The 20,057-nt window shown below is 43.9% G+C and overlaps 1 protein-coding gene across 1 annotated transcript in view; it reads left to right on the top strand.

The window, feature by feature from the left end:
* PDE1A (phosphodiesterase 1A) overlaps positions 1–20,057 on the top strand; it is a 208,343-nt gene that overhangs the window by 131,947 nt on the left and 56,339 nt on the right. Inside the window, exon 2 of the mRNA XM_054971362.1 lies at positions 15,419–15,532. Coding sequence (XP_054827337.1) covers positions 15,419–15,532 — 114 coding nt within the window. The remainder of the gene's footprint in view (positions 1–15,418; positions 15,533–20,057) is intronic.

Below are 20,057 nucleotides of genomic sequence, written 5' to 3'. Positions count from 1 at the left end.
ATACTGTAATGTTTGTGTGAAATATATGTAATTTTGTTACTGAACTGTATGATAAAAAAAATAAAGTGTTGTGTTTGGGTTACACGTGGGACAGACTGAGTTACACAAAACAGACAAATCTTTGGGAATTAATTGTAATTCCTAAAGAACCACAGTAGCTTCAGTGTGTGTGTGGGGGGGGGGGGACACAGTTAAAAATTGAGTTTGGTAGGAGGACACTGAGGCAACTCACAATCACAGCAAGTCACACATTGAAACAACTAATGAAGCAGATAAGACTGAGGGGGGATTAAATAAAAAAATGGGCTCCAAAGAGAAGTGGCAGAAGGAGGCCTGAAGACAAGCTGCGAATCAAATAGCAAGGCAGGGAACAAGGGGCGCAAGGAGCAAGCCCCAAGTAGAAACAAAAACAAAAAAGTCTTCAGAAATAATTAGAAAACACACACAAAACCAGAAATTATATTCAAGACAAAAGCTAAGAAAGTAAGAAAGAAATAATATATTTTAAAATGGTACTCTGTATTTTGGCACAAGAAAACTTGGAAACGATTCCTCTCTCTTTGAGCTGCTTCCTTCTTTCCTACAAACAGGCAAGTTCAGTATGAGAAACTAACTCATACCCAGGGCTTTTTTTCAGCTGGAACGTGGTGGAACGGAGTTCCGGCACCTCTTGAAAATGGTCACATGGCTGGTGGCCCCGCCCACTGATCTCCAGGCAGAGGGGAGTTTAGATTGCCTTCCATGCCATGGTGCGGAGGGCAATCTAAACTCCCCTCTCTCTGGAGATTAGGGGGCGGGGCCACAGGCCATGTGACCATTTTCTTCAAGAGCAACCCACTGAGTTCCACCACCTCTTTTCCCAGAAAAAAAAGCCCTACTCATACCTGATTCTAAGTCCTACCCCATAGGCTTAAGGATTGGACCGTCTCACACATATCTGTAATCTTAGTGGCTACAGTCTGCAGTCAATCAAGAAGACCCAGAGGTTCTCTCCTCCCTCCTTCTAAGAAGCATAGCTGGTTATGGAAAACAGCAGAGATAGAAACAAAAGAAAATCATGGGTTTCTTTCATTATAGGCTGTTTAGGTAAGGGATTTGTTTAGCTTTCATATTAATTACTATATTTATGAAATAACCCATTTTCATAATTATTGTAATTAATGATGAAAGAAATGCACAAGTCTAGTAAATATCTAGGCTGGGGACAGGGGAATGGGAAAGTTTTGGCTGGGAAAATGTCAGGAGGAAAGGGCTAACTGCATCACAACCTGAATCTGGTTGGATGGTTCAGTTAAGTAATTTTAGACTTTGGATTGAATAGGTTGAGTCTGACCCCCACCATTAATGTCAAATATTTTAGGAATGCCAATTCCCAGAAGACACTGTGGAGTGCAAAGTGGAGGAACAAAGATAGAGGTGAGCTAGGTGGAACTCACAGCCTAAGGTTGCCAGGCCTGCTTTTGGCAATCCAGGAGCTTTTGGTGATGAAGCTTGGGGAGGGGGAGCAGGGCACGATTCGGAGACACTGCTTCTGGGTAAATACCCGGAAATGATGTCATTACATTAAGGGCACTCTAGGGATTCCCCAGGTCTCTACAGTAAAGATCATAGAGACCGGGAGAATTCCTTGAGAACTGCTCGATGTGGGGATGTCACTTCCAGACAATCACCCAGAAGTGATGTCACTGCGTTGCTTGACGACCCCCTCCTTTTTTCACCTGCACTAGCCATGCTGCATTTGCCTCTTGCCCTGTTTATTGGCTCTTCTTGTGTTCTTATTTGGAATAAAAGCCTGGGGTATTCATTCCCAGATCTCTCAGTGTCAGGTCTAGTTTGACACTGAGTTGTTCCAAGAACTTCCACAGCATGAGTTTGATGTTCTGTGTATTTTGGTCGGATTCCCATTTACAAGCTGTCAAAATCGCTTGGAGGCTTTTGCTGAGAAAGAATGGCCTTTTTAATGAGCTCCAATTACTGCATTAATTGGAGAGTGACACTCAAGCTGATTTCCCGGAAGGAACCAATGAAGTGTCATCCATGAAAATCAAACTGAGACGTATGTCCTCTCCAGTTGAGATCTTGTCTGGGTCATGAACTCACTAAGTTGGACTTAGTCAAAAAACTCAGACGCAGCATCGCCACAGACATGTAGTAATAGTAGTGGCCTATCAAAGAGGGTTGTTTCAGGATCACAAAGACAGTGTGAGAAGCAGCATAAATAGTGGCTGATTCCGCACACGTTGGATAATGCACTTCCAATCCTCTTTATAGATCATTTGGAATGGATTTTTTTCATGTGCGGAACAAAAAAATCCACCTCAAACGATTGATAAGGTGCATTGAAAGTGCATTATCCAACGTGTGCGGAATCAGCCGCTATAGAGATTAGTATTAACTTTTGTTCTCTTTTCTGAAAAAGAGTCTAGCTTTACTTAAAACTCATTTCAGTGTTAGCAATTCAAGAAAACAACAACAACAACAACATTTGATTTATATACCGCCCTTCAGGACAACTTAATGGCCACTCAGAGTGGTTTACAAAGTGTGTTGTTATTATCCCCACAACAATCGCCCTATAAGGTGGTTGGGGCTGAGAGAGCTCGGAGAGAGCTGTGACTGATCCAAGGTCACTCAGCTGGCTTCAAGCAAAGGAATGAGGAATCAAACTCAGTTCTCCAGGTTAGAGTCCCACCGCTCTTAACCACTACACCAAACTGGCATAATGGATAGGGGTGTGCATAGAAATGTTTCTTGGGGCATTTTCAAACAGGATGAAATTTCTGGCGGATAGGAACAATCATCCATACTAGGCAACACGTGCAGCGCAGGCACGTGGAGGCATGATGATATTGGCGTGACAGTGTTTCTTCCTTTCCTGGGGTTGGCAGGGTCGATTTTTAAACAAAAATATAATCAGAAGAGCTGCAATAATTTTTTAAAAACTAATAAACACCAATTTTCAAGAAACATTCCTCATTCCACTCTTTTGCAGGTCAGTGGTATGTTACAGGTGTTCCTTGTTTTAAAATAGAACACAAATGGCTGCTCCTTAGTTTTGACGTTCTAGTGTCCAAACTCTCATGTATATATACAACTCATTTATCAAATTAAACAGCTGTGGAGGGTGACTTGGTTTGGCTTTACGTGCTGCTTGCAGAAGAAAACCACTGAATAATTTTGGTCCTAAATTGACCTACTCATACACTTTAGAGGGAGATCTGCTTGTACAATTGGATGTGATGGAATCTAGATAGCCATTAATGTGCTCATTTTGTGGCATTACAAGCTAAACACAATCAGAGTGTTGGGATGCAGTGGGTTGCCAGCTCCCCAGTGGGGGTAGGGGATCCCCCATCCCTCGTTCTTGTTTTCCAACACCACTCCAAGTGGTGAGTGGCAGAAGAATTTTTTTTAAAAAAATGAATGTCAAGCTGGTGGCATGATGTCACTTCCAGGAAAACCCGGAAGTGACGTCACACCTTTCTAGGATGCCACTTTTGGGTTTTCCCACAAAGTGATGTCATGCCATTGTGCCCCCATGCCTGCATGCATGCTTCACAGTGGGCCAATTTGGGCCCCAAACAGGCCCAATTTTGCCTGTTTGGGGCCCAAATCAACCTACTGCAAAGCATGGGAGCACTTTCGGGGTGGTGCAATGACATCACTCTCAAGATGTGACACTGTCACATCACCCCAGGAGTACACCTAGAATGCCTGTTCCTGAGCCTTTCCCCCCCGCCGGCCAGATGAGTGGTGGTGGGGGGGCAGAGAGTGGATCTACCCCCCAATGGGGATCCCTATCTGAAAGACATCCAGAAGCTAGCAGACATTTGCAGGAAGACCTAGAGAACAGCAAACCGGAATGACTCTGCATTTCCATCCATACTTGATATACTGAACTCAGTTGATTGTAGATACAATAATGGGAATAGGAAAACTAAAGGTGATGTAGTATCTTCATGTGTGATTAATCTATTTACAGTAATATAGAATTGCCAAGCACTGTCTGGCAACCAGCAGGACACTGGGGGTGGGGGAGCATGGGGGATGGCCATCAGCAATGGCATGACTGTCCTGGGAGACCTCCTCCAGGAGTGACGTCATCGTGCACTTCTGGGAAGTGATGTCATCACTTCCCGGAAGTGCACGATGACGTCACTCCTGGAGGAGGACTCCCAGGACAGTGTGAAGGTGAGTGCTGGGTCCCGGAGGGTAAGGGGAGCTGGCAAGCCTACTTCCAGAAACTATAAAGATTTTTTTTAAGTAAGTAGGGCTCCAGTATTTTGAAATAATTACAATACAACTTTAATTGTGCACTTTCAGAATGAGAAACCCATTTAGGCCACTAGGCTTAGCAATGAACATCATGTTCCAGAGAATTCTGTCTGTTCTGCTGATGGACCGTTTTGCAGTTGGCTTAGTAGGGACATGATGTTAATTTTTTCAGTATGTGAGAATGTGCCTTAGGCCTTTTGTCTCAGGAATCCCGTCTTTGTCAGGTTCAGTTCAGACCTTTTAATGTTTCTAGTTTATTTTTCTTATGCTTGTGAAGATGGTGAAGTTGCTGACCACCATTAGGCGGACTATTTGTGAACATTCCAAACATGTAATACATTCATTCATACTCTAGGGGCATTATAGTTTTTCAGGCAAATTTGGCTCCCAATGTTGCTACTGCAGGTCATAGACTGGTGCCAGCTGATGTTAAAGCAGCCTTAGAATTGACCAGAAATCTGAAGAAACTTTATGATGGGAGAAGGAAGACAGGAGTGTGATGAAGGATGATGGATAGGGTTGCTTGTGGCTAAAGAAAGTGGGGTAAAGTCAGGGCCCGATCTTGGGTTCCTGGTGCCTGGGATACCCCAATTCTGGCTGCTCTCATGCGTGTGTGCAGTGCGCACACGCGCATTCCCGGTGCTGCATGATGATGTCACTTTGTGACATCATCACGCAGGGTGGCATGCTGCCAGCGGAGCGGTGGCAGCGCCAGCAGCTGAGAGGCCACCCGCAGCCACTCACCTGCCTGGCTGAGGGGGCAGCTGGCTTGCTGCGTGCTCCCTGTCCTGCGGGGCAGGGGAATGGCACGGGCGGCCTCCCAGCCCTCCTTACCACTCGCTTGCCCAGCAGGACAGGGAGTGCGTGGCAAGCTAGCCGCCCCCACAGCAGGACAGGTGAGTGGCACGGGTGTCCTCCCAGCTCTCCATGCCATTCACCTGCCCGGCTGAGGGAGTGGCCAGCTTGCTGCGTGCTCCCTGTCCTCCCAGGCAGGTGAATGGCATGGGCAGCCGCCGGCACGCTCCCGGCAGCTGGCAGCTGCACCCGGTGCCCCCTCTTTGGTGGCGCTGGGGACAGACTACCCCCTGCCCCCCCTTGATCTGGCCCTGGGTAAAGTAGACCATGGGCTGCAGAACCAGGGATAGGTGTGTGCCAATGCCCACAAGTAAGTACCTGCCAAGGGTCACCAATCCTTTGCTTGCTACCAAATGAGAGGAGTGCCTGGTGGCAGAGGGGAAAACAGCGTGAAAGGCTCCACCAGACATCCTTTCCATTTGGATTGCCTTCTGGTGGGGCAGTGATGGGGCAAGGAAAGAAAGGGACATGTGAAATGGGAGCATTTGAGCCCGAGAAGTTGTTTAGGGGAAATGGAATATGAAGATTGAATGTTCCATTTTTGAATTGAACCAGCCAACCAAATCCAGATCTCCAAGCTTCCATTTTAAATATTTAACATACCCAGAAGAGTCAATGTAGATCAACTGGAAAAAGTCCAAGTACCTAAAGTAAATATTCTGAGCATTGCAATCGAGCCCCTGGGACCGCTTTTCCTACAAGAGGACAGCCTAATTTCTTGGTCTCATGTATATTTCAGTCTGTGGGAATACTTTAGAATGAAAGTGAAAACTGAGGAGAGACGATATGATTTGGGCTTCCCTCATAGTCACATGGGCGATGTTCGTTAAGCTCTTCCTAAACGTTTCAGAGAACCTGAGCCAAGTTATGAGGACCTCAACAGGGTATATTTACACCATAGAAGTTTCACATGTTTTCAACATTACATACTTTTAAAAACTCAGATTTTGGGGCTGGGGCTGGGAATTGCTCTCCAAAAGCTGAGTGTCTTCTGATAATAGATGTTTTTGCTTTTATCTTGGGCTCCGTTCTTTGGCTTTTAGTTTACTCATGCTGTTTTATTCTGGTGGGTTTTCCATTGGAGAGACCTTTGAGGTTAATGGTCCTGGTATATTTGGGGAGAGTGGCGTTTCAGAAGGATGTGATGTCACTTTCAGGATGATGATCTAGGAATTACAACTAATCTCTATGGTAAAGACTATAGGTACTGGGGTTGCCGGTTCCCTCCAAGGGTAAATTTGGGAGTGGGGAGCACTTTCCTATTCGTGTATAGGACTAGCAAATGACATCATTTGCCACTGCAACATGGAAGCGATGGGTTGCACCAGGGGCTGATTCTTTAAAATCAGTCCAAAATAGTGTTTTGGAGTGATTTTTTAGAGAATTGGCACCCACGTCACACTGGGTGTGCATACTTTGCACATGTGCCTCTGGCCTGCCTACTCTGTTTCCTAGTGTCTTTCTCCCCACCAGCCAGGTGAGCAGTGGGCTCTCCAGGAGAGGGCTGGCAACTAGGGACTAGAAGAAATTCTTAGAGCATGGATGCTATGTTCCCCATTTTTTTCCCTCCCACTTCTCACATTATTGAGGATGGGGGACTGAGGGGTGGGGAATTGCCTGTTGCCAATGTGCAAATGGCAAGTCTAGGTGAGCTGGGGAATTGCCATGTATAGCAGGTGGCATGGAGCCACCTGAAAGTTTCAGCAGATGGAAGGATTTTTCCCCTCAGACAGTGTGCCTTTCTCCCCCCCTCCCCCCTGTAGCCCCCTGAGATGCTGCCATAGGGGGAGGGAACAGGGGAACCCCAGAAACAGCATTTCGGGAGCATTTCGGGCTGCAGTAGTTGAGGGAGCCAAGAAAGTCACTCTCCTTGGGCAGAAATCCTTCCATCCATAACGCTGTGGTGGTTCCAAGCTAATCACTGTCTTATCTAATTTAGTATAAAGTATTTATTCAATGATGATAAATTTACAAACCATAAATGCTGAGTCACTAGACTGGTAAATAAGCTGCTGTGTACGATGCTGTTTGAAGGTCAACATAAGAAAGGTCAGCTGGGTGCAAACTTGGTTGTCCACTAATTTAGTATGATCTAATACATTGGAACGGTTTGGTTTTGTGGCCCCATGGCAGTTTGCTTGCTTCCCCCCCCCCTTCACTTCACCACATTTTGCTGGTATACACATGAGATCACCTCAGCCATGGGGCTGGAAGCTGGTTGAAAAATGGTGGGTGTAAGAGTCACGAAATAGGGTTGCCAGGTCCAGGTTGAAAATTCCTGGAGATTTTGGGGTGGAGCCTGGGGAGGCAGGATTTTGAGAGGACCTCAACAGGGTATATTTACACCATAGAAGTTTCACGTTTTCAACATTACATACTTTTAAAAACTCAGATTTTGGGGCTGGGGCTGGAACTTGCTCTCCAAAAGCTGAGTGTCTTCTGAGTGTCTTCTGATAATCTACTCTCCAAAACAGACATTTTCTCTGGGGAAAGTCATCTCTGTAGTCTCATGATCTGTTGTAATTCTAGGATCTCTCCAGCTGTGTTTGGCCACATGGAGGTTGGCAACCACACCCTTCTGCTAGTACTAGTGTATAGAGATGGGCACAAACCAAAATATGAACCAAAATTAAGTATGAACCAGGCCGGTTCGTGGTTCGTGAACCACGGTTCATCAGATCCCATTTCTGACAAACCACCATGAACTTTAGGCTGGTTCATTTGGTTTGTTTTTTGGTTTGTGACTGCAGACAGCCTGGTGCCAATCAATCAGTTTCCTAGGCAACAGGAGATGGACTTCCTGCAGACCTTCTGCTGGACCAGAAGTGACAATTTTCTGACCCGGATGTGACGTTTTCATGAACCAAACAAACCGGTTTGCGAATCTGGGGCAGGTTCGTGAAAGTTCATGGTTTGTGGTTTGTGGTTCGTGAAATTTGATGAACCACGAACCGCATGGTTCGGTTTTTTCCGGTTCGTGCCCATCTCTACTAGTGTGTACTGGAACTGGTGTCAAATGATAAGTATCATTTCCTGATTGGTCAATTCACCAGCATACCTGAGGGACTGCCTCTCCCCGTATGTACACCAGAGACCGCTTAGATCTGCAGGTAAACACTTACTGGTGGTCCCTGGCCCCAGGGAGGCTCGACTGGCCTCGACGAGGGCCAGGGCATTTTCCATCCTGGCCCTAACCTGGTGGAACTCTCTGTCGGAAGACACTCAGGCCTGCCAAGATCTTGTATCTTTTCGGCGGGCCTGTAAGACAGAGATGTTCCGCCAGGCATATGGTTGAGGCCAGCACTAGATCCATCTGATCAGCCTCCCTGCCGGTCTCCTACCAGTGGGGGAGCCATGTGATCATCTGCCACCCACCATGCATGAGGAGCTAGAGTCAGAGTTTATTAACTTGTACCTCCACCCTTTCTTATGTGTATGGTGTGTAAGGAAGGGGGAAGGAGGCCTCACCTGGAATACTGGAAATGATGCTTGTTGAGTCTGACCAAATGGGATAAATGAGTCTGTGATTTTATTGCTTTATTTAGTGTAATTTTATCTACTGCTGTAACCCACCCTGAGCCTGCTCACCGGGAGGGAGGGCTATAAATTAAATTGAAATAAATAAATAAATAATAAAAGCAGGAGAGCCTCAAAGGCAGAGGCAAGCAGGTACACAGCAATCCAAAGAGTCCAAAGTCTATCTCAAATTTACATTTCTTATTTGTTTGTTTGTTTGTTTGTTTGTTTGTTTGTTTGTTTAATCCGATTTATATTCCGCCCTCCCCACACCAGCAGGCTCAAGGCGGATTACAAGTAAGATACCATTTCAAATTACATTAAACACTGTATACAGTTTTAAACCATAAAACATTCAAAATATCATAGCTTAAATACGTATCGTATAAAATATGTATAAAGCTAAAATACACATACATGTAAATAGCTAAAATACATATACATATACATACATATACATATAGCGGCACAATGATCCAGCCGACCACCCGTTAACAATCTCCAAAGCATTGTGGCAGGGAATTTCTGTTCGCCCCCCCCCTTCCAAAAAACACCTTTGGCTTCTAAATCTGCCATTGCTTCTCTTTAAGATATTGCGAGTGTTTCCCTGCCCCTCTTAAATGAGTTACTAAAGTGCTGAACTCAGATGACATCTTTGCCAATTTAATTAGCTCGCTGATACGAGGAGTCACTCGGAAACCTGCAAGCTGTTCTCCATGATTCTCGGCACACATCTGCTCCCCACGGACTGGCATGAACCCGCTCAACATGCTGTTCTCACTGCTCTGTCTGCCAGATTTATTGGCTCAGGAAATGAAATGTGGCAGCAATACTCATTTGCTTAACGAGACACCCTTGGCCTTGTGTAAGGTCTGGAGCCGTTCTCAATTACTCTTCTTCCTGATGTGACGCTGTATTGAGATTATGTCCCAGTCTGCTTCTTTATGCCCCTCCTTGGACATGCAATATAAGCAGGGAACTCTCGCGGATGGGCAAGAACACATCATTTCCCCCTGTATCTCCTTCCTCACACTATTTCCCCTTCCCGCCTTCTGGAAGCCCCCAAGTTCTCTCTCCTTTTCCTGCTTCCTTTTATCCTTCCCACTTTCCAACAAACCTGTCTTTTATCTCTTCCTCACTCTTCAGCATTTATTTCTTGCATGTATTTCCCGCCTTTCTTCCCGATTGGTATCCAGTGCAGCTTACATCTTTCTCTTCTTCTCCATTTTATCCTCACAACAGCCCCATGAGCCAGATTAGGCTGAGAGAGAGTGAATGGCCCACAATCATTCAGCAAGCTTCCGTGACAGAGTGGGATTTGAACCTTGATCTCCCAGATCCTATTCTGACATTATTGGCATGTGTTCATCAAGTGTAGGGAGGCACAATATTAGCCAGGAAGCATAGTTTTAAAGGTGGCGGAGATCGTTCCTCAGAGGGTTTGTTAATTTCATCTCACCTTCCCGAAGGCTCTGTCAATTTCACCTCTCCAGTCTAAAACTGTGTGGGATAGGAACTAGATGGCAGCGAGGAATGGAAATGGGCTGGAGTTGACTTCCAGAGCTGGACTTGAACTTGGAGAGGTTACAGTGGGCTGAAGTTTCCCTCCTGGCATTTCACGGCCTCTCCACACAGCTCCAGTGTATCGCAAACCCTTTGCCCTGCCTCCAGCTCTGTTTTTTAAAACTACCCTTCCTGGCTACCATTGCATCTCCTGACAAGTGCTCTTCATGTGTCAGATGTCTCATGTTGAGAGGCTCTCTAACCACTATGCAACACTGTTGTCAGCTTTCTGTCATGCCCTCTGGGAAAGTCTAGCTAAGTTGCAAAAGTCACGCAGGTGAATTGTGTAGTAACTGTTGCTGAGCACCCAAGGTACACAAGCAGAGGCTGTAGGGTTGCCAACCTCCAGGTGGTGACTGGAGATCTCCAGGAATTACAGCTGAACTTCAGATTACAGAGATCAGCCCCCCTGGAGAAAATGGCTACTTTGGAGGGTGAATTCTATGACAGTATATCCTGCTGAACTGATCTCTGTAATCTGAAAATTAGTTGTAATTCCAGGAGCTCTCCAGTCACCGCCTGGAGGTTCACAACCCTACTGGCTTGCTACCATACTATCTCCATCCTTGTCTCCTCTTCTGGCTGGTTAGAAGGTGGCAAAGACATCTGGGTGCTTGAGATAAATTCTGCTATTAGATTCCTGACAGAGTTGAAACTGATGAATTTTGTGCCTCTTTATTAATGTTGCATTCATATATGACATGTTCACACCTGGATTATTCTGTGGTTATTACATCATACCAGTTGGAAATAATAAATGAGCTTTTTGTTTTGGTCAAGATGTATTTTTCACTTTTGAAATCTATGTTTTGATTTTTGAACAAAAGGGGAAAAAATACTTTGAGCTACCCACTTAGGATAATGAAACTGCAGGACAAAAAAAAATCAATTTCTGTCTTCCTCCCAGATGCAAGTAAGAGACATTTGTATACAATTTAAACTAGTGTTATGGAATCACATACAAATACACAGCTCTTAAGGAACTTTTAGGCTGTCTGCTACTTTCTGTGTTTGTGAAGTTCAGCATATCTTGAAATCTGCAAGAAATGAAAGAAAACAATAAGAAAGCAATTAAAAAGTTGGATGGTTTTCTTTTGGTTAACCATGCAGTATATCAAGGTTATTAGTTGGGTTTGGTTAGGCGTTGATCCTTGTAGTGATTGTACAACAGAGGACGTAATTTTCAAAGCTTTCCAAAACACAGCTTTGTCCATACAATGGCCAGATTTACTGAGCCCAGAGATGGGTGGAGCCCTCCTATCTCTCCCAGTTCTCTCTGCAAAAAAGCTCAGCATCAGCTGTGTTTTCATAAAGCAAATGTGCAGGACAATCCTAGTACAGCAATGACAAAAGAACAGAGATGCTGCATAGAATTCAACTGGGACTTACATTAATTGGTCAACACTGTTCATTAAAGACATGGAACTGGTTCAAACATGAACATTTACTGTTTGGTGATGACTGAGATGTGCCAGCTGGTTTAATTAGCTTTGTGTAAAATCAGGAGCCTGTTGGGTGTAGCGGTTAAGAGCGGCAGGACTCTAATCTGGAGAGCTGGGTTTGATTCCCCACTCCTTTGCTTGAAGCCAGTCAGGTGACCTTGGGTCAGTCACAGCTTGTTGGAGCTCTCTCAGCCCCACCCACCTCACAGGGTGATTGTCATGAGGATAATAACAATGCATTTTGTAAACCACTCTGAGTGGGCATTAAGTTGTCCTGAAGGTCAGTATGTAAATCAAATGTTATTATTATTAATATTATTATTAATCAAGAGTTGAGAAACGTGCAAAGATGGATCTTCTCCATGAAAATCGTAAAGCTATCTTATACTGAGTCAGATGGTTGTTCTATCAAGGTCAGTATTGTCTGCTTAGACTAGAATCAACTCTCCAAGGTCTCTGGTAGAAGTCTTTCCCATCACCTAGTACCTGAGATGCTAGGAATTGAACTCTGGACCTACTGCACATAAAACAGATGCTCTGCCACTGAGCCACAGCCCTTCCACCCCAGGTAGGTATCAGTGGAGGCAGGGGTTTCTGGCGCCTGCAGCTGCCCCTATGTGCACATGAACGTAGTGCACATGCACGCCCTCGGACTGTGTGATGACATCAGCCGGCCCCATTGGCTGGTGGGTGGCTGGGAGGGCACGCGGAGGCTGCCCGCTCTCTCAGTCAGGTGCGGCAGGCGGCTGGGGAGGTTCTCCATGCCGCCCCGGACGCCTGCCGTGCCTGGCCTGCAACTGCTGCACTCAGCCTGGGGCGTGTGTTGGTGGTGGCAGCGGTGGTGGTGGTGCGGGGCTGGCCTGCTGCAGCAGCAGCGGGCCAGGCATGCCAGCTCCGTGGTGTGCGCCTCCTTCCCGGCACCCCCTCCGGTGCCCCCTCTGGCACCTCAACGCCCACGGTGCCTGCCTCAGCACCTCAATGGTGGTGCTGGCCCTGAGTGGAGGCAACAGCAATGTTCATATATATCTCATTCCTCCCTCTCTGCTGAATTTAACAGAAAGAGCCACACAAAGATGGCACAACGTAACAATATCGGCTCAGATCCAGAGAGGGGACTTCCACAAACAGTCTGAATAAGGGGATTGTAGGTCTGCAGCCAGAGAGGGGAACTAGTGAAAAATGTCTTCCTTCCCTCTGCAAAACTTCTCTACTGTTGTTTTCTTAATACTGGTTTTCTGGCGGTCCCTGATCTTTGGGCCTTTAGGGCCTTTGGGTCACTGAACTTTAGCCTTTAACAAGTGGAAAAACTACACTAGGTTTTCCACCTTACATTGGTAAGGTCATTGAGAGAGCTTGTCTAAGTTTTTTTAATACTGCATATGTAAAAGTTTATCAAATATTGAGCTCAGGTTTAAAGAAGTACTTGAGGATTGGCCTTGGGGCCTTATTATTTTCAATTGATCGTTTTTATTATTTTCAATAATCATTTTATGTGTCAGTACTGTAGCTTCATTTTTCACACAAGGTGCAGAAATGTAGAACTAATTTTCTCAAAGGAAATTAAATGACCGTTAAAGCCGGATCTCATTTAAATGCATCTCTTTGTCCCAAAGCTTGTACAGTATTAATACCTGTGCATGAACAGAGACTGACTCATAGCCGCGTGAATGAAATCATTCTCAAAGCGATTCTCACCTTTTAAATCCCCCAAATTATATTACTCTAACAGGATTTAAAGCAAAAAAATTCTGGATGGCACCTCAGTACTGAGAGAATGGAAAGCCTAGAAATGTTTAACGAAGGAAAATATTTCTGGCTTAGGATGAATTATGTCAGTATTACGGTGTAGGTTAGTAGGAGAAAATTATTTACAGAAGTTCCCCCACCTAGATTAAACCAAAGATACCTTTACATGACTATTTTCAAGGCCCCCCACACACACATGCATGATGACAGTTAATGAGTTAGTTTGTTAATTTGAGTTATTTAGAAACAGCCTCTCTACACATGACATCTTACAGGGGGATGCTCAAGTTACAGCTGGTGCAAAATGCAACGGCATGTGTTATCATGGGCTTGCCGATACATGAGCATATAACACCAACACTGTGTCAGCTGCAGTGGCTACCAGTGGAGTACCGAATCAGGTTCAAGGTTTTAGTATTAACCTATAAGGCCCTATGCGGACTAGCACCAGTGTATCTGCGGGACCCCCTCTCCCCATATGAACCCCAGAGGGCTCTTTGTTCTAGTGAGAAACATCTGTTAAAGGTCCCTGGCCCCAGGGTGGCTAGCCTGGCATCGACCAGGGCCAGGGCCTTTTTGGTCCTGGCCCCAGCCTGGTGGAATGCTCTGTCTGAAGAGACTAAGGCCTGGCAAGATTGGTTATCCTTTCACCGTGCCTGCAAGATGGAGCTGTTCCGCCAGGCGTATGGGCGGTGCTAGGTGGAGCCCCCCGGCCGGTTGATGAGGGATTGGGCCCTCCCCACCACCAATACCCCCCATTTTTAAAAACTCTTTAATGCAGAGGTGCTCTGAAGATGTTTTAAATTTGATCAGTGGAATTCTGTGCCGCTGTTGATATTTATCATTGTATTTTAACTGTGTAAATTGGATGTTTTTAGAATTGTTAACTGTAATAACTGTTTTATATATTTTAACCTTTATGTATTTTGTAATCCGCCCTGAGCCTGCTGGAAATGTGGGGAGGGTGGAATAAAAATGGAAAATAAATAAAAATAAATAAAATAAAAAGTGACTTACTTTCTGTGTGATCTTATACTCAAGTGTACTCTGTCTCCCTAGCAGTGCATGTCTAGAAGGATTTGCACAAAGTTGTTGTGCAAATGGGCCTTGAGTGTGCTAAAAGCCATCGCGGTCATTCAGTATAGGGGCATTTCCAAGGTCACGCACTGCAAATGACTTACTCAGAAAGCAAGGAGATGTATTCCTTATTTTTATTTTTTAAGTTAAAACAGAAGACTCACAAGGAAACTTCGGGATTTTCTGAAATGCTCTTGGGTTCTCTTTGTACCTGTCCAAAATAAGCCTCCTTAGTCTGTATTTATTATTTGTCTGAAAAAGATCGCTGTTGTAATGGGAGTTATGTATCGGAGGAACCACATCTATTCCATCTGAAGGTTTATAGAATATTCCACTGTGTGCATTAAGCATGCACAGACCCATCCTTCTTCCAGTGCCCCCTCCACAGGACCCTTTGCAGTTGTGAACCAGCCTTTCAAGTTCCAGAGATGCAAATAGGTGTTGTTCTCGCTGCAGCAATGTCTTTGAGGACAGTGTTAAACTTTTCCCCAGCCTGTCATAAGGGAGAAACGTAATGGATTTACCATAGAAGAGGGTTGAAATATGCTGTCTTTAATATCTCTATCTATTGTCCTATAAACTGTAGTTTGTTGAGGTGTGTGCACGCTAAACTGGGACTCTAACTTTGGCTTGTACCTCTTTCTGAATGCAGAAATCCCAGTTCCTTCGGTAGCGTTGTCTGTCTCAGCCTCCTTCACACACAGAAGGAAACATAGAACTACAGATCTCACCACTCTGATTGTATTCAGCTATCTGTGTTTTCTGAGGACACCCCCTCCTTCCTCCCCTCTGCCTTCTTTCCCCATGGCCCATCTTTAACTCACCAACTCGGACTTTGCTTCAGAGACTTTAGCCATTCTGAAAGGAAAATTTAAAAGGCAGTGCAGCCTTGCTTAAACCTTGCTCTGATTGTATAATAATCTCAATTTTTTTCTTCTCCACAGATTACGATGTTTGGTAAAGCAGTTGGAGAAAGGTGATGTTAATGTGGTTGATCTAAAGAAGAATATTGAATATGCAGCGTCTGTGTTGGAAGCGGTATATATTGATGAAACAAGGTAAGTTTTCAGAACCATTAACTAATTTACCTTATAGTAAAGAGTCCAGGAGCAACAGACCCAGATGCCAACTCTGCCCTTATATCTACCCAGGAAATAAAATTACAGGACCCAATGGTGTCAGCTACACTATCTCTGGCTCTTACAGCTGCTCATCCTCCAACGTGATATATGCCCTCATGTGCCAACAATGTCCATCTGCTCTGTACATTGGACAAACCAGCCAACCTCTGCACAAAAGAATAAATGGACACAAATCTGACATTAAAAATGGCAACATCCAGAAACCAGTGGGAGAACACTTCAGTCTACCAGGACATTCTATCAAGGACTTAAAGGTCACTGTAGTTCAACAGAAACCTTTCAAAAACAAAATCCAACGGGAAGCTGCTGAATTGGAATTCATATGTAAATTTGACTTAGTCAGAGTTGGATTGAATAGAGACTCTGGATGGTTATCTCATTATCAGAAGCAACTGCCTTTCAGGCATTCTATTCAGATTCAGCTATGGAGGGGGAGGGGTCACACCAACCCTGGATTGTGCACTCCACCTCTTTCATGACTTTTGCAACTGACTGCATTTACTACCCTCTTCCCTCACCACCTATATATATCTGGCCATTTTCTTCATACTCTCCATACATCTAACAAAGAGAACAGTTCTCGAAAGCTTATGCTACAGTAAAGTTTGTTAGTCTTAAAGGTGCTACTGGACTCTTTACTATTTTGCTACTACAAACTAACATGGCTAACTCCTCTGGATCTAATCTGCTTTGATACACTTGTCTGTCCATCCAATATTCAGAAAGATATTCCTAAATCATCTCAGTTCCATAAAAGAAATAACAACAACAAAAAGTTAAGTTTTTGAAAACAATTCCAGATCTAGAGAGCAATCTGAAGAAGGCAGCTTTGACTCTCGAAAGCTTATCCCTGAAAATCTTCTTGGTCTCTAAGGTGCCACTGGACTCAAATCCTGCAGACCTACAGAACAATCCTAAGTAATTCTCAGAATCCTGTGAAGGTCCGTTCAGTGGGACTTATTCCCAGGAAAGCATTCTTAGGATTTTATTGTCATAGTCATAGTTTGCTCAATTTGTAATCATCTTAAAGGTCCAGGACCATGGTAAATAACACATTTTAAATTCAAGGTCTGCTTGTGTATTGTCTAAGAGTCTCTCTACACAAGACATCTTACACAGGGAAGCTCATTGAAAGATCTTACATTTGTTCTCCCATTGTGGATATACATGCACTGCTAGGGAGACAGAGTACACTTCAGTATAAGACCACACCCAAAGTAGCTTGAGCATCCGCATGAAAGATGTCTTGTGTAGAAAGACTGTAAGAGAGTGACCTTTGACTTAGGAAAGTCCTGGTTGGAATCGTGCTGACTCTGCCGTGAATTTGCTAAGTGGTAGGTCAAATTCTCTCAGGCCTAAAAGTGTAGCTAATATCACTGGCTTAATTTATAAGTTTATTGTAAGGAATCCTGAGTCTATGTGAAGTCCTGTGAACACTCAAAAAGCACCACATAAATTTAAGTTTATATGTAAAATATTAGATTATCTTCAGCCACATCACAGGCTCATTTTCTTCATGACCTGTTTTCTCAGTTCAAGAGATTAAGGTACATTTATTGGGAGAGAATGGGTACTCTGTGTAGCTCAGTTGGGCAGACAATGTAGAATTACTCTCTCTGTCCATCTGTGAAAAGTTAGCTTTTATATTGCTATAAATGTAGAAAGTCGTTGTTATGAGGCCTTGTACACACTAGAATTCTATTGAAATTGTTTTACAGTTGATTTTTGTGTGTTTAATTTTCACTGCCTTTAGGATGGACATGTCAGTGAAACTATATCTAGTGTGAGACAAATTTCCAGAATGTTTACCTAAGTTTTAAATTTCACTGCTGTGACTTTTTAACATTTTCTTCAGAACTGGATGTGCTTCTAAGTGTGGCTGCCAAACTGTCTTCAGTATCACTTGGATATAGAGCGTGTGTCTGGTCTCATTTCCTTATTAAATTTAGAAAGGTCTGCATTTTTCATAATTTCAGGGAACCAGCCTTGCTATACTTAATGTGATATACGTAATTGCTTGACTGTATGGTTTATATGCACAGACTAACCATTACACATCTGGTGTTTTTGTAACTAAGGACAAAAGGCACGGCCTGTCTGTGATTCATTATTGCTTCTGGGAGAAAAGAAAATTAATAAAACATCTAATAATTCTGCTTCCTTTTCAGTCCAATCCTATACAAAATTACTCCATTCTAAGCCTATTCAAATCAATGGGTTTTGACTGAAATAACTCCACATAGGGTTGCACAGTTAATGTAGGTAGTTGTTTATCCTAGCCTATAGCCAGTATATACATAAACATTTTATGGACTAATTAAAACAGTAGAAGACGTTTATGATGCCCCATTCTGATAGATGATGCATATTTTTCTGCAGAGGAGGACTCCAAAGCTAACATTACAAAGCTCTAAACAGTATCCACCATATTTGTAGCTCAGAAAGTTGAACCAACATTCAGAATGGCTCTGTCCAGACATAGGCCATTTCCACACACGTTGAATAATGCACTTTCAATGCACTTTAGCAATCCTTTGGAAGTGGATTTTTTGTTCCCCACATGGAAAAGCAGTTCCAAATGTTCACTAAAGAGTATCGAAAGTGGATTATCCAATGTGTGTGGAAGCAGCCAAAATGGAAGACATTCTTCTTATAACTTCTTATAACTATGCTTGGTTTGTGAAACGGATTCAGCTCACAGACAGTTACTCCAACCCTGATGTCCTTCAACAAAAGCTGATCTCATCAATTTCACTCTGACCAGATGATACCAAAAAACAAATGCCGTGACTTCCTAACTACTCCTATTTAAAGAGATATCAACATGAGTAATATATTCATCTCAATATTTATGTATATATACAAATGGAGTGATATATTCAAGTGTTTATATCTGGCTACAATTTAAAGGCAAGCATCAATTGATTCATAACGAACTTTTGCCAAAGTTAAAGTGCAGGGTGCAGTGTAAACATATTTACAAAATCATTCCTATGTTCATTAACAAAGTGCTAGTGCCTATTATATAACCACCTAAGTTGTATACAATGTAACCATGAAATACAATGTGCAAAAAGTCCATTCAATGTGCAAAAAGCCTCATATAGAATCAAATAAGGTCCTTTCTAACCTAACCTAAATAACCTAGAAAAGAGAGCTGCTGCCAGTCAGGACTAGACATGGGCACGAACTGCAAAAAACCTGAACTGTGCGGTTCGTGGTGCATGGGGTTTTCACGAACCAGGAACCACGAACTCCCACGAACTGGGGCAAGTTCACAAACCGGTTTGTGGTTCAGGGGGTTTAAATGCCCCTTTCTGGCTGCTTAGCAGTCATTTCCCCCCTGCTCCAAACTCCCGGCCAGCCAGCCAAGACCCACCTGCAGTTTAAATGGGCATTTTCCTGCCACTCAGAGCGGCAGGGAAATGCCTATTTAAAGAGCAGGGCTTGGCTGGCTGGCTGGGAACTCCTGGCTGGCCAGCCAAGCCCCACCCACAGTTTAAATGGCCATTTTCCCGCCACTCGGAGCAGCGGGAAAAAGGCCATTTAAACGACAGGTGGGGCTTGGCTGGCCAGGCGGGAACTCCTGGCCGGGCAGCCAAGCCCTGCTGTTTAAATGATCGGAGAACTTCCTAACAAGCAGCTGATCCACGAGTTTAAATGCCCCTTTCCCTGCCGCTTTGCAGCGGCAGGGAAAGGGGCATTACTGTTTAAAACGAACCAAATGAACCAGTAGACCAGTTTGTGGAAGTTCGTGGAAACATGGTTCCATGAACCACTGGTTCATGAACCATGAACCGGGCTGGTTCATGGGGTTTTTTGGTTCATATTCCGGTTTGTGCCCATCTCTAGTCAGGACAGACAATATTGGATCAGGACAGACAGTATAAGGCAGCTTCCTGTGTGTTCAGATGGGTAACTGACCTGTGTGGCAATTGTTGCAATTAATGGGATGGATCTAATCATCTAAATAGTCTTCCTCTGGTCTAAGAAGCCTTCCTTCAACTTAAGTGACTCTTCCTTCAATGGAAGAGCCACTTAAGTTGGAGGAAGTGTCCTTAGATGGGAAGAAAGCTTCCAACTACAGCAAAAAAGAAAAGTGGGGTATAAATATTTTAATAAATATAAATGCATAATTAAATAAACTTTTCTTGGTAGAATGTTAGGATGGGGATAGGATGTGCTCCAATTTGTGTAGCTTGTAACTGCATCAAATGCTCTTAAAGTAAATTGTTTTCTAAAAAATTTAATCTTACATGAATCCAGGATTGAGCCTTTTTTATTGCCAGTTGAAATGTTTGTATCCTGCTTTCCTCACATCTTCAGTGGCACAGACTTTGCTTACAGTCAACAAGTGCCAAATAAGCACTAGACAAGAACATTTAAAATGTTTTAATCAGAAAATAAAGTAATAGCTAAAACAGTTTTATAGCCAATTCTC

The sequence above is a fragment of the Eublepharis macularius genome, chromosome 2 (genome assembly GCF_028583425.1).
Source record: "Eublepharis macularius isolate TG4126 chromosome 2, MPM_Emac_v1.0, whole genome shotgun sequence".
Lineage (NCBI taxonomy): Eukaryota > Metazoa > Chordata > Lepidosauria > Squamata > Eublepharidae > Eublepharis > Eublepharis macularius.
This window is presented reverse-complemented; position numbering and strand designations above follow the sequence as displayed.